General features: G+C 36.1%; 1 protein-coding gene and 1 pseudogene across 7 annotated transcripts; one reads left to right on the forward strand and one right to left on the reverse strand.

Annotated features, from left to right (window-relative positions):
- Positions 1–493: 493 nt before the first annotated feature.
- Positions 494–2374, forward strand: LOC112328977 (WAT1-related protein At5g13670-like; annotated as a pseudogene).
- Positions 1057–12390, reverse strand: LOC7489593 (uncharacterized). Of its 7 annotated transcripts, XR_002984426.2 has the most exons (8): positions 12236–12378; positions 11784–11965; positions 4198–5727; positions 4024–4089; positions 3737–3935; positions 3527–3630; positions 1425–1550; positions 1057–1346 (listed from the first exon to the last, which is right to left on the reverse strand). XR_002984426.2 is itself a non-coding variant. In XM_024610975.2 (7 exons), the coding sequence occupies exons 2-6, from the start codon at positions 11784–11786 to the stop codon at positions 3560–3562; spliced, it is 1869 nt and encodes a 622-aa protein (XP_024466743.2). In that variant the 5' UTR covers positions 11787–11965; positions 12236–12378; the 3' UTR covers positions 1057–1307; positions 3527–3559. The 7 variants fall into 7 exon arrangements, 6 of the variants coding, with proteins under 6 accessions (XP_024466743.2, XP_024466741.2, XP_024466740.2 ...); XM_024610975.2 differs by lacking the exon at positions 1425–1550 and having other exon boundaries at positions 1057–1307; XM_024610973.2 differs by lacking the exon at positions 1425–1550.
- Between the last annotated feature and the right edge of the window lie 2548 nt (positions 12391–14938).

Raw genomic sequence — 14938 nt, forward strand, 5'->3', positions numbered from 1 at the left:
CCGACCGGTTTTGGTTCGGTTTTTTTACAACAAAAACCGGTTCAAACCGACCGATTCTGGTTTGGCTCGGTTTTTTCTGGTTATTTTCGTGGCTTTTTCTTCGTACATTTTTTTTTAATGGTTGTAAAGCATTATTCCTCGAAAAAATATAATCACTCATAAAAAAATGTTAACTGAAAAAAATGCTTTTGTAATGGTAATTACTCACAACAAGCAGCATTCTACTATCAGTGTTATTCGTTCTGATTGAAGTAGTTGGTCGAGGATTTAGTAATGTTTAGCTAATTTTGAAACGTCTTACTTAAAGATGATCGATTCCCTCGGTAGGATACTTCCTCCAATCTCTTTCAATTATATTAATTAATGGCAGAGGATGCCAGTTAATGCATACGATGATGATGATGATGATGATGTGTGTGTGTGTGTGTGAGAGAGAGAGAGAGAGAGAGAGAGAGAGAGAGAGAGAGAGAGATTAATACATACAATGATCGCAGATAATATTAGCCAGCAACAAATTTCTCCTGATACGTTTTCAGGAAATAGCATCTGGTTTTGATGTTTTGTGTACTGGGTTTTGCCCTGGTACGGAAAAGTTGATTATTCACGTGATGTTTTATGCTCATCTCCTTGTGAAAAAATGAACGGCAGAAAAATAATAATTAAGAAGCTTCTATAAAGAGCTTTAAGGCACAAGCAGTTTCTCTTGCATTAGCTATCGAGCTAGTACAGTCTTGTACACCATTGAGCAGAGCAAAGTACTCTAGCTATGTCTATGGAGTCCTTTAGTAGCCTGCTTAATCAAGCAAGGCCATATTTGCTTGTGATTTGGTGCAATGTGGCTACTCAGTAATGTCTATACCAGTCAAGCTTGACTTGAATCAAGGGTTGAAGCCACAAGTATTAGTAGCCTACAGAATGGCTGTTGCCTCTATTCTCATTGCTCCTTTTGCGCGTCTTAGAAAGGTCTCGTTGATGTCTTTCTCTAAATGTATTTTCATGTGAATAATTAGCATAATCTAATTATAATCATCCTGGTTTAATAGTTCTGAACAGGAATTCAAGGCCAAAGATGACTCTGTGGACATTCTCCAAGATAAACTTACTAAGCTACTTTGAGTAATGACAATCAAATTAGTAAACTACAGGATGTATTTATTTATCATCTCTAAACATTCTTTATAGAACTTATGCAGTTGCTGACATAATTCTGGTATCTGTTACCTTTACAAGGCCAGTTCTTGATTGTTCCACAATCAGCTGAAAATCACCTCCGCCACCTTTCGTGTTTGCCGTGTGCAATATTCTTCCTGCCATGACATTTGGAATGGCTTGCATCTTCAGGTAACCTTCAATACACATCTGTGCATTAGTTAGTAGTATGAGTTAGTGATTGATCTAAGACTATGAAGGCAAGGCTGATTTACAGGCTTGAGGAGGTGGATATTAGGAGGCTGCACGCTCAGTCAAAGGTGGTTGGGACACTGGTAAACATTGGAGGAGCAACGCTACTCACATTTGCTCACAGAAGGGCAATTTTTGTCGCTGTCAATCTGCACCCAGTGCACACATCCAAGATCATTTGAAGGGTGCTGTTAAGATTGTTTGGGTGTATGAGCTGGCCAAGTTTCATTATTATTAAGTAAAAACTCATCAAAATTCAAAACTATGATGGCTGTAGTTATACCATCGTGAGCCTATAATTAATAAAATAAATAACTACGAGCAAAATTCAATTAATTACTGAGTGCTTACAATGCTTTCAATATTACTTCCCTAAAGGCAATGGTTCCAAAATCGTACCCAGCTAAGCTCCCCCTTGCTGCTTTAATGTGCATAATGGGCACAGAGGAAAAAGCATACCAACCTTTGCGGTGGAACGAGCTAACACTGCAATCTGGTCTAAATACTTGGATGTCAGACTTTTAGCTGCTTTCTATGGTGTAAGAAATTCTAAGTTGGAGCAAAATCATCTTCAAAATCTAAATAATTTGGTGTAATATTTATGCATCATACCATGCCCCTCCAAGGATTAAACTTAAAGCAGCATCACTCCCTTGATCAATTCCATGCTTTCCAGGCAGGGAATACTCTCAGGAGACTGCTTATTACATTCTCGAATTGTTGGCCAAGGAAAGGGGTCCAGTATTTCTGTGTGCTTCTAATCCTCTAAGCATGGTTATGGTTGCAATTCTGGGGTCTTTCATCTTCAAAGAGAAATGGTACGTTGGCAGGTATGCAAGGATAAAACTACAAACATCAAACCATTTGCGCAAACAGCCAGGACAGAAGGAAATGTACGGACTTCTAATCATGACTTGGTTGCAGGAATGCTAATGTGGCAGGACCCACAGGGCCACAGATGAACCTGTTTTAAGGAACCTAACCAAATTAGGTATACTCAAGGAATCTGAGTTTTCTAGGCAAGCTCCATGTAAGCAGTAAACCTAATACCCTATAGACATATGGTTACTACTGTATCTAATTCCGCCATGGCTTCATTGTTCAAGAGGTATAACTTCTGATGGAAGTTAAGATAGCAATTGACCTCAACAATAACAGGTTTCCCAGAATGATTACTAAGATTTTTGCTACAATAAAATGTTAAAACCTAAACAAAATAGAGACAGACCTTCAAATTTTTTAATGAGCAAAACTAAGCAAAAGTGTTTTTTTCCCCCAATAAACAACCATATGGAACTGATTTATAGATAGATCTAGAGCAGTCTGAACAATCAACCTGTGCTTTACCACCAGAACTAGAATAAAACCACAAGTGCTCGTGTGATGGAAGCAAAAAACAGTGGACTGCTGCTTCCATCATGAGTCAGCCAGTAGACCTTTGCCCTTTGCCTATGTAATGCTATTCCTCAACCACGAATTGTTATTCTCAATCACTTCAATGAAACCGCATGCAACAAAACTGGACCTAAATTGGACAGATGCCTACTTTTAACTGGAAAAGCCAAAGGTCAAAACAGGAATATAGCTCAGTCTACTCCACTGCACAAGTGAGCTTAGATTAGTCCAAGCACGAGTGCGCATGTGTCCTATAACACTTGCACGTGGCTGTTTCATCCATGTTAAGAAACAAGGTTTGGAACTTTGGACAAGAATATCCATGTGGTGATGCAAAGTAGGGATTTGCGTTCAATCTTCAACTAATAGGACATGGTGTATGTCAATAGCTACAGGCATTGTCAAAATCCTTGGAGTTCTACACATCTCCATAAAGTTCATTTACTCTATCCTATATTTGCAACCAAGCCTCTATAGAGCACGGCGTGAGGTATAAAGACGCTTGTTGCACAACTTCATCAACTAACATGCAGAAAGCACCTCTAGCCCGTCATGAATGCACAAACACAGTAGTCTACCAATAACAGAATAAGTCCAAAACAAAAACTTAAATTCTTATAGCGAAAGGATAAAAAAGTTGAAGAAACATTCCTCCTCTCAAAATTATTAGAAATCCCAAAACAAGTCTATAATTACCAGAGAAATATGCTTCTATGGACAGAACACATACCACCTCACTTATTCTAAAAGCAGGGTCTTCATCTCAAGATGGTAGAGTGACTTCCTCCTTTCCATAGATGCGCTGAAGTTCACGGGTGGCAGCTTCATATGATGCTGACGAGAAGAGAAGAAAATTTGTTGAGAGAGAATAAATAACTAATATTTATCTCTTGTATTTGTGTAAGGCAGTCACATAAACTCATCTAAAACTACTCCTTACCTTTCCAGCTAAGGAAATTCTTCTGATTAATAGCAGATCCAGTAACAGTTTCGATCGCATTGAACAGCATCTCCTGAGGAGTGTTCTTCAGTTCTTGAACAACTGCATAGATGGTCTTCCCGTTCTCAAAGTAAATATGGTTATTGGGATGCTTGGTCTTGCAGTTAGCATGTCGCTCAAATTCATATGCATTCAAAACCTGCACGGCGCATCCCAAGTCATGAAATAGTTTTGAACATTTCATTAGTTTTGTTTCAAGACACTAGACTATATTTAGAGTTGCCTACCTTATTGCCGCATACTTTGCAACTACATAAATACCCAGTCCCTTTTATAGTTCCTCTAAGAGTTTTCTGCCAAGATGAAGGTTATGCATGTTAATGTGGGAACCATAATCAGTAAGAAATATTTATCATTCCTAAATGTATATTGACATCTCAAGCACAATATTTCAATCTCACCTCCCTCGACCAGGAAACATATTTCACAGCAACCCCGTCAAGCAAGCCAGTTGATAGCAAGCTCTTGACATTTGAGGGGAAGTTGTTAGGAGGGATCTTCTTAGATGTCTTCAGCTCTTTATTCTTGGATGCAGAATCAATTGTTGTCTTTGGCTCTTTATTCTTGGGGGCTGCATTGATTGATGTCTTTGGCTCTTTACCCTTGGTGTCAGTATCAGTTTTGGAATTAGCTTCCAGACCACTATTTAATTGTGTATTTGCAATGACCTTTGATGCAGTATTGGTATTCAATTGTGGATCAACATTTGTCTGAGGCAAATTGTTCTGAACCGGTACTTCTGAAGTTTGAGCAGTGTTCTGATTGCTCACTAGCAGGTCATAGCCTCTAATAACATTGCCAGACATATTTGTCTCAGGTTCATCATGAAAGCTTTGAAAAGAAATGGAATTGTTGTCACCCTTGTTGTAGTTGTGACCAATGGATAGAATACCAGAATTCCCCTTGTCCTGGGCAGGAGTCATGGATGCGATATCAATATCTGCCTTGTCATATATTGGACTGTTTGATATGACATTATCTCCTCCCTTGCTAAATGAGGAGCCCATCAAAATGAAATTTTCACTCGTTTTATCATAGGAGGGTCCCATTGAAATGAAACTCTCATGTCCCTTATTGTAGGAGAGAGCCATTGATATGAAATGGTTATCTTCCTTGTCATAAGATGGACCCATTGTTATGAAATTGGCATCCTTCTTGTCAAACGGCTGACCCATTGATAAGATACTCTCATCTCCCTTGTTATAACCCTGGCCCATTGATATGAAATTGTCATCATCCTTGTTAAATGCATGACCCATTGAAATGAAACTGCCATCTGCCTTGCTGAATGTGGGGCTGATTGAGATGGTATTCTCATCCCCATTGTTATAAGTAGAGCCCAAAGAGATGGCATTGCTCTCCCTCTTATTATAGGCAGTACCCATTGAAATTATATTGTCATCTCCTCTACTATAGGAGTGCCCCACAGATGAAGAAATGTCATTGCTTGAGTCTCTAACTTGATTGACTCTCACTTTTCTGAGGCCACCAAAACTAAAAGATGAAGGGGGATCTTCAACGTTATGAGACATAGACAAACCCATCGAGCAATTGCTGCCATATAGGTCATTGAAATCCTTTCTTTCCATGTTCATATTTCCATTGCTGGCAGAAGGCACGTTGCTACCACTGTTAATCCGCAATGGTTCAAACCCAAACAGACGGTCATTAAATTGCCCTGAAACCGACTGGAAGCAGGAAGTGTTATTCCATGGAGAAATGTTCATGTGCGACATTCCCATTACTGGCCTGTTGTTGCTAGATGGTTCAACTGCTTGTTTCTTGTTACTGAACAATTCAGGTCCAGTGCTATCCATAAGCCACTGATGACCACGCTTTGGTTCCATTCTTGAGGAATTATCGAAACCTATATCTCCATCAGTTAAACACCCCACATCTCTGGTCATCCAAAAGCTTTTCTGCTGGAAAGACTGCCAAAAAACAAGAGCCGTCCAAGTTACAATCATATATCAACAGGACTAGAGAAGAACAGAAATTGAGGATTCAATATTCCAAAAATGCATTGCAGAGGGTAAAGGGACATGAAATAATGCCAAACAAACAACTAAAGGCAGATGCGGATTAATCAATAGAAACTTTCAAAAAATAAAAAAGCATGCACTCCATAATGTGTTAAATTCTTAAATTTATTGATCCTCTATTCTTTGGAGTTAAACACATCAATCAATAGCCATTTCAAAATACAAGCATGCAGTCCATAATGTTAAATTCTTAGATTCATAGATCCTTTCTACTTTGCTTTTAGCTCCCAAATAATCAAAGAAAAAAGAGGTCTTTCAGAAGTTCTCTCAATCTGATACATATAAAATGGGTAGAGGGCATTGACAGAAGTGAGAACTCTGACAAGGTGCCCAAAAGTAGTAGTTGTTATGAAACTTCTTGACCAATCTTTCAAGATAAGAGCTGTCCAGATTTGGGGAGCCACATCTTAGAGCCTAAATCTAACACTATTACTAGATGCCCAGATAACACAGAGGGTGCCTTCTTCGGAGACAAAGAAGTCAACTTGCAGTGAACATGGTACGCAATTTAAGACCTCAAGGCCAATTTCATGCCGTTTCAAAAATACTTTCTAAAGCTTTCCCATTTTTCCCTTTGGTCATATTCAATGTTCAACTCTGCTTGGTTTGTTGAGTAAATAATGGATTACAATCATCATAAGCACATTAATGCATATAAACTAGAAGAACTAAATTTAAAAGGTGAATATAGTAGGCAATGAAATTTTAGATCCACAAATTTTCTCAAAGTTAACCTACTTAAGATAAGATTCAGCAGCCCTGCTAATATTATGGATCTTCCAGACGACTTTCAAGTGATAGAACTTTATATCACAACTTTTCTCAAATCCTCACCTGAATGCTCAAATGACCAAAGGAAAATATCCTTGGCCGATTGAAGTGGTAAAATTAAACAAGAAAACGAACTGATTTCCAAGCAAGGAACTAAGTGCATGAGCTGACTGTCAATGCTTAATTAATGTAATCATTCTTTCTTAAATATTAACTTATTTCTTAAGTAGGCATGACAGGAAAAGGTCCAGCCATGATGAAAGCAAAAGTACATTTTTTTTTTCAAACATCAACAATAAGCCAAGTCAAAAGCAAGTTTCTAAGCATGAACCAGGCAGAGTATATGACAATAAAAAAAGTGGGTAACACAACTTGGATCCATCAATAATCTTTTGAGCATACTTCAAATTCTATAATCAGCTAGCGTGTTATTTTATTCCATTGACAGGCACCATATATGCACCATATACACGGATAATAGGCCTAGCTGGCAAACAGCCAACTTAGATTGAATATGTTCTATCAACCACAACAATGTTATCATGGTGAGTACTTTAAACTAGTGCATGTTGTATTAAACTCGCCATCTTCATTCCCAAACTTTTGATGAAATCTAGATTTGGAAACCAAGAAACAATGATTCACAAGCTCAAAACTTTCTCTATAATCTCATGTCCTTGCATATGCCTGGGGCATGCGTTACCACATATAAGACAAGGCAATCTTTTGCTCATGAGAGGACTTCTTAGGCTTTCATAAGTATTTGTTTTTAATGTAGCTCAATGGCAGGTTGTGTTTATACCTTTTGCTAATCCTACAAATAAGTGATATCCCTTTCGTGATAGTTTTTAAAGATTCGTTCACTTCTAAGTTATTTGAAAAAAAAAATACAAGGAGAGGGATCCACATAAACCTCGGAGAGGTTTGTAGGGAATCACAACAACTCACGAAGATGAAATTCCACGTTGAACCCAATAATACTTAAGGCATGGTGTTAAATTATTGTCCTGATTCCATGCACGACCAAGAATGAAAATACAAATTGCAATGGTGTGGGTCTAAACAACTTGTCCATGCCATGCTACATAAATGCTCTTCCGTATTAATAGTCAGAAAATACTCTACGTAATAGTAACAGCCAACATAAATCATAACTCTTAAGTTGAAAGTAGATGGATTTAGGCCAACTACACTAATTTCAATGAGAAATATTTAGAATTTGGAAAGGAAATCAAGTAAACTGTTAAAAAAAAGGCCTTGCAAGTAAAATAGACGGGGACATTCCATCCTGGGAAGGAAAGTGCTTTGGCAAGTCGGGTAGCAGGATTAAGAAGGAAGGAATGAGCATGCTGAATGGATGGCCCAAAAGGATTCCATTAAGCAAGGATATTTATTAATTTAGTTGATGATTTATTTGGAAAGTGCTAAAAGTACAATTGGCAATTTTCAATATTGATTTTTTTTTCTTATCCTACAGACTATATAGACTAGGTTGGTGCCTTTAGTACATATTCTCTTTACATTACAAAAAATGTGTCAATTTAATTTTTTTTTCTATGCACCTTTTTCTCACTTGAATTTCGGTTTAGTTTTTATTTGCTATTTTGTTTACATCTTTTTTTTCTCAAGAATTTTAACTGCTCACTAAGTTTTGTTTTGCATTGCCCTCATTTTGTTTGAAAGTCTCAAAAGTGATCATAATTGGATTCAAACTACATATATTATTGGTAAGTTACCACTAATAACCAATCACCCTATCACCATCCACCACCATCTATGACGCCATTGGGTATTAACAATGATTGATTGTCAATCACCATGTTGGTCGATGACCACGTTCAACTATTGATGAGGCAATTGAATATTGGCCAATTGGAATTTGAAAGTCATTGACAAGATTGTTGAAAGTCATTTATTGTAAATCAATTATCTAGCACTTACAATTATAGGTTGTCAATGACTACAAATACATTCTCAAAGTTGCTAGTTTGTGATGTTTTTCTTTTTGTTCCAAATTGGATACCATTTCTTTAGGGATGAAAACCAAAAACAAGATTCATCAAAAAAAGAACAATTGAAAGATATAATAAACTACCTTTTATGCAATGAGCCAAATACAAATGTATTCCATAAGCATTTAAAATTTATGTGGTGGCCAAAAGGTGTGTAGGAAAACCTTCATGTGCATTTACTTATAGCAATTACCCTTCAAATATGCAACCAACACTCGCAACCAACGAGCACCTATAGGGTTTGAGAGTTTGCATGTGCAAATGGGACTCACCATCGATGTGCACATGTGTAGTGTACACAAGAATCACTTTGAAGGTGGGCGACACCAATAAGTGCAAGTAGTACTACCCATTTTTCCTTTAAGATTGGAAAAGGATTTGTTATAAAACCTTTATGAGCATCAGAATGACTTTCCTCATAAAAAGAGCACGTTCCATTATGCGTCATGCATTTCATGTTGTGGAGGTAGATGAGAAATATTAAGTACATGTTAAAATCAACTTTTCTTTCGGAAATAAGGGATATATTTGGGAAACTAGTATTTGATATGAGTAGAACAAAAAATTATGCGCATGACACAAAATACATCACCGTAATGGATACATTAATGCCACGATTTCTAAACAAGTGATTTTTACAAAATGTAACCACTGATAGATGGCATTATAGTTAGCAAAGACATAAAAGCTCATACAAGTCAGAGGTCGAAGACCTCTAGTAATAAGTTATATGAGATGAAATCTTTTTAGACCTCTTCAATAATGTTACTCCAAAGAAGAATCTATAGGAAGTTGGGTTGCTATGAAAGTTTCTATTCTTGTACAAATGAGAATCCTAGCATATTGATGCTACATATAAATGAGATGAAGAAGCAATGAGCCTCTCTCTTTATTGAAAGATCACTAGAGAAACTTTATGACCATGTACTTCCATGATGTTGATTTTCAGTTGGTTCTTGAGTTGTTGCTCAATAGATGGAAATGAACTACGCTCATCACGAAGAAGAATTTTAGCGATTTTGATGGAATAGACCTTTAATATCATGAAGCCCCCCACCCCTATTCCTAATGTTGGCAAGTAGCCTTAAACCCTCATGCTTTGTTGACAAACTTATAGCCCACCTACTACCTTTTGGGATGCTCCTTTGAGATTGGCGGTTTTTTTTTCAAGGAAAGGTTAGGCATGGGCTCCCAAAAGTCATCAACAAGACACAAAAGGCCATGGTATTGGCCTAACAAGCCCGTAAGAATTATACTGGCAACTCTTCAAGGGTGTTGGCCAGACAAAGACCTAGCAAGCGTACACCTAAAAACCCTTCAACAATGGCACAAGCTTCATGTGCTTGAGATTACTCGAAACTATTTAAGGATCTTTTTCCTACGTGTTTGATTTGTCTCTTTTAAGAGGAGTTCTTCAATAAAAAATATTTTAGGTTTTAGTTTCCTTTTCGTGCTTTTTCCCATGTACCATGTTTACTATGATTTTATTAGTGGATGATTAATTTATTATTTATTACGGTAACAAAAAAGCAAATGTAAGTTTAAATACATTTAAATTAAATGACTAACATTCTTAACATTTCTATGATGGGAAGTTAAGTTTGAATTCACAATGAAAGGACATAGTTGAGTAACCATGAAATAAATGCTCTTTCAGGCTCTATTGAAAACGTCAAGGCTCAAGAAAAGGTACAGAAATAAATGTGTGAATGTTGCCCTTAGCTGCACATTGAACAATTGAATTTTAATCATATTAGGAAGGTAAATCCATGTTTAAACAAATGACAAGTTCAAATACAGATTTGTCATTCCATTCAACTCTAAGCAACGCAATTTGTTCTTCCTACACCATTGCTCACTCCATCCTCCTTTTAGCACTTGCTCTAACCTTATATGGTTACAAATTGCAGTCAGCATTGCAGTAAGTATATAGGATTCCAAAAGGGGCTGACACTCTCCTCGAACTTCTCTTTATAGGTTTCATTGTAGCTGAATAGTTTTTCCAATGAACTATGCCCTTGGTTGAGCCATGAGCCTTTAAATTAGTTCTTCGCTGAGACAAATCAACGTCCATCCTTGCAAATTGAAGACAACTTCCATGCAGGAGAATTGATGAACATTGCATATGTTTGAATGTTGGAAATCAAATATTAAGACTTCCAAAGGCACAGGTCACACAATCTTGAAGACATTTAAAGTGGAACGAGGTTGGACTATAGAACTTGTAAGTTCTCAACTAAAATGGCCTTGTGAGGAAGTAGAAATAAGCATTGATTTGGGATAAAGGTTCTCATATATGGTTGTTTCTGACTATATCAGGAGTCTTAATTTTATTAGGAAGGAATAAAGGTTCTCATATATGGAAATTTCTGACTGTATCAGGAGACATAATTTTATTAGGAAGGAATATACCTAATATCAGTCAAGTGAGTATCTTCAATGGATTCCCTCACTTGAAAAGATTTGTTTCTTTGTTAAAAAATATGTCTCGTTAATTACTAAGATAATTCTCACAGAGAACTTTTTCTAAATGACGAGGAATCCCACTTAAGATAAGAAACCCTCAGGCACCTAAATGCTACAAATGCATTAGGTGAGTCCATGGGTCCGAAACCAGGTCAAGAATGTGGAGAGCAGAGCACACTCACTTGTTAGCTCAGATCACTCCAGATTTCCCAGCTATATTCTTCCCTAAAGCTCCGATCTCTAGCTCCGTTTGAGGCCTTAACCACTCCTATCTTATCTTAATGTGATAAGAACACGATAGCCCTCATGTCTTTGTTTAGTAAAGGCAAAGCAAAATTAAGGATAATATAATCCTCCTCCTCTACTTCACTCCACAAAATTGTAGTAGTAAATGAAGTTACAATAAAACTATCTCCAAATGTGGATCAGCATGGCTGGATATACTTAAAGAATTTGCAATACAGAAACACACACAAAATAAACAAAGAAAGATAGCATTCAAATACAGTAAAGGATCTGGCAAGCAGATATGAAAATAAGTAACAAAATTTAATACCAAATAGCCAAACAACAATCACAAAACATATAAACACTTGAAAAACCATAATCAATCACCATATCTAAGCGAAACCAAACTTTGAACATAACATTTTCAATAAAACAAACAAAAACTTGAATAGAAAATTCCAAGCCTACCATTTTTTGCCGTTAGCCAAGTTCACAGAGACTCGCCGAATCAAGACTAAAACCAACTCACAAAACTCGTTCTCAGGTGATCTCCACTCGAAACTCGAAGTTCTACTTTCACTAACACACGCCACTCTTTACTACGCCGTTTCGCTCATTCACGCCATTGATCACGATCAAGCTCAGATAATCTGCAGCACAAACTCAAACGCCAAAACCTAACCGTTTTAAACTAACAAACCATGAAAATCAAACTTCGATCATGCATAGCATTCATTTAAGACCGTTTAGAGAGAAAACATTGAACAATTATAGTGAGACAAACAAGCTCAAAATTATCAAAACTGTAATCATCAAAGTTCAAAATCCACTCGCACTAAGTACACACAGCAAGAAAGGCATGCATAGTGACGGTCACTACACATGAAAACTGAGAAATACGTGTGAGACTGGTAGCGTACCTTTAGCCTGAAAGATCGCCGGAGAAACTCCCGGCAACTGCAAGAGTGAGTGAGTGTTTTTTTTTCTTTTTTCAGGAGAGAGAATTAAAATAGAAAATTACTTATGTCAGCTTGGTTTTTAACTACGAGGAGAAACATAACTAATGCCGGGTGGTCTAGGATCTTATCCGTACACGTGGAACGATGGAGCTGGAATCAACGGCTTGATTTACTATAAAGGCTTTGGACCGCTAAAACGAATTGCCATATACGGAAGAGCCTTATATGGCAACGTGCAGGAGAGGAGCCTTTCACTCTTGTTGTAAAAGGTAAGTGCAGCGCAACGCAAGATAGGTATACCACTTGTCAGTTTTCTATTGATTACAAGGTGTTCTGGTAATGTGTTTCACAGTGAGAAGGTAGGGGTCTAGTGGTTTGGGTCTATGGTAAGAATTATGAGTTTCTTAAACTAGTAAAGCACATTGGTTGAAGAGAATTGTTGTCAATTTGTACTCAGTGTTTTGTGTTTTCTTGTCTCCTAGGGGGTAAAATATAAGTTTTGCCATGTTTAGAAAATTGGTGAGGGGGCATTGTGGTAAAATAGGGTGTAATCAGCATGGCTAGTCCATGGGCCTAAATTTGGTAAAAATGAGGGGTCTGGATTTGTTTTAAATATGCTCTAGATTAACTTTGGCAAGTACAATCACCATTATTAGTGAGGTAATTTAATGGCCTAGCCTTTATTTAGATAGTTATTTATGGTGAGAGTAAAATTTGGCACCAAGAGGCTCACATGCTGGATATACTCAAAGTTGTGGGCACACCCACCTCAAGCATAGTAATTAATTATTTTTAATGTATCAAATCTACGTAAAATAAATGTGTTTTTGAGATTATTTAAATAAAAATATTAGTCTTAATTGGTAAACAAAATAACTTAAAGATAACCCCTTTTAAGAAAACAAAATCTCGTGTGTTGAAATGAGCCCGTACTAGGCAATGACACGAGGACAATGCGTGTCTTCCTGAATAATTGAGTTCGTGTCATTTTATCTGTTGATTTTATTTAATGAATGTATGTTCATATGAAGAGACTACTATTATGAGCACATTATTTTACCACCTCTGTTTTCTTTCATTTTTCAGGCAACCTATGTAATTCCGACGTATAGATATGATTTGTTTAGATGTAATATTTTCGAAGGATTTTTTTATATATGACTGGAGGATCTATTAGTGTTAGGATTTTCATATTATTTACATAATAATTTTAAAAAATATTAAAACTTGAATATAAATTTATAATAGTGTTTAAGCATTATATTAAAACTAAAAAGTAAATGAATTTGATAATTTTTTTAAGAATGCCAAGAAAAACGAAGGAAAAAAAAAGAATCAAGCCCAATGTCTGCCCCACAGTCGGAAGCCAGGTATGCATAAGCCTGATTCTGTTGTTTTTTCCTTTTCCATCAAGGACATGTCATCCGTTGGAAAATAACGTTGTCAATGGAATTCAAATCTGTGATCTCGTGGCTTTTTCTCATTGATCAAATTTATAAAATGATTTATCAAAAATCCGTTGCAGTCACATTTCAAATCTTATCATCTATTAATTTTTTTTTCATTAATATAAATATTTGAATCAACTTACACGTATTTTAATTAATTCTATAAATTTTAAAATTAAAGATCATGTAAATTTTTTATAACTAACATATTAAATAAAAAAAAAATATGAAAATAAATAGTTAGGTTATTGGTGGTTTTTTTGCAAATAATGTACATTCATCTCGAATTTAATGATATAAATTCAACGAACAGAACCAAACATAAAGAATTTTGAATAATAATTAGCTTGACTAGTAAAATGTTGCGTAGATTTACTGCGAAGTGCCTATTGCCACGAAGCAGTATAAGTTATTCAAATCTGTTGGAAAATAACGTTGTCAATGGAATTTAAATCTGTGATCTCGTGGCTTCTTCTCAAGTGTTACCAACCAAGCTACAACATTAAATTGTTATGGACCAATTTATAAAATGATTTATAAAAAAATCAGTTGTCCAGTCACATTTCAAATCTCATCGTCTATTAAATTTTTTTTTTTATTAACATGGCTGTTCGGACCAATTTGTACGCATCTCGACTAATCCCATAAGTCCTGAAGTTAATGACTCTGTAAGTTTCCAGTAGCCATCATATTAGCAACCACATGGCTCAAACTTGAGATCACAATGAAACAAACCCCTTGATCCCAAGTTTTTATCACTTGACCACTACTTAATGATTATCCTCCATTAAATTTGAGTTTCATTAAACCAAGTAAGAGAAATATGACAATAAATAGTGAAGTTATTGCTGTTTTTTTTGCAAGTCATGTACATTCTTCTCGAATTTAATGATATAAATTCAACGAACACAACCAAACCAAACATGAAGAATTTTGAATAATAATTAGCTTGACTAGTAAAATGTTGCGTAGAATTACTGCGAAGTGCCTATTGCCACGAAGCAGTATTAGTTATTCCAAACGGAAGGAAGAGATAATAATTGGGACTATAGCCACCATAAAACTCATAAAAATAATGCTGAGGTATCAATTTTTCAGACAGGGTAAATTCTTTTCTTCTTCCTTTTTTTTTCTGGTCGAGGTAAATTATTTTCTTAAACGGTCTGATATTAGCATATAGCTTTTAGGGAAAAAATAATAATAACTATGTTTTAAA

This window comes from Populus trichocarpa, chromosome 10 (genome assembly GCF_000002775.5).
Source record: "Populus trichocarpa isolate Nisqually-1 chromosome 10, P.trichocarpa_v4.1, whole genome shotgun sequence".
NCBI lineage: Eukaryota > Viridiplantae > Streptophyta > Magnoliopsida > Malpighiales > Salicaceae > Populus > Populus trichocarpa.

What these genes read in the sequence shown, in the direction of transcription:
- LOC7489593 (XM_024610975.2), bottom strand. An exon ending in ATGTTTCCTGGTCGAGGGAG is followed by an intron (nt 4,090 to 4,197) that starts GTGAGATTGAAA and finishes TCATCTTGGCAG; the next exon opens with AAAACTCTTAGAGGAACTAT. An exon ending in GCAAAGTATGCGGCAATAAG is followed by an intron (nt 3,936 to 4,023) that starts GTAGGCAACTCT and finishes TGCGCCGTGCAG; the next exon opens with GTTTTGAATGCATATGAATT.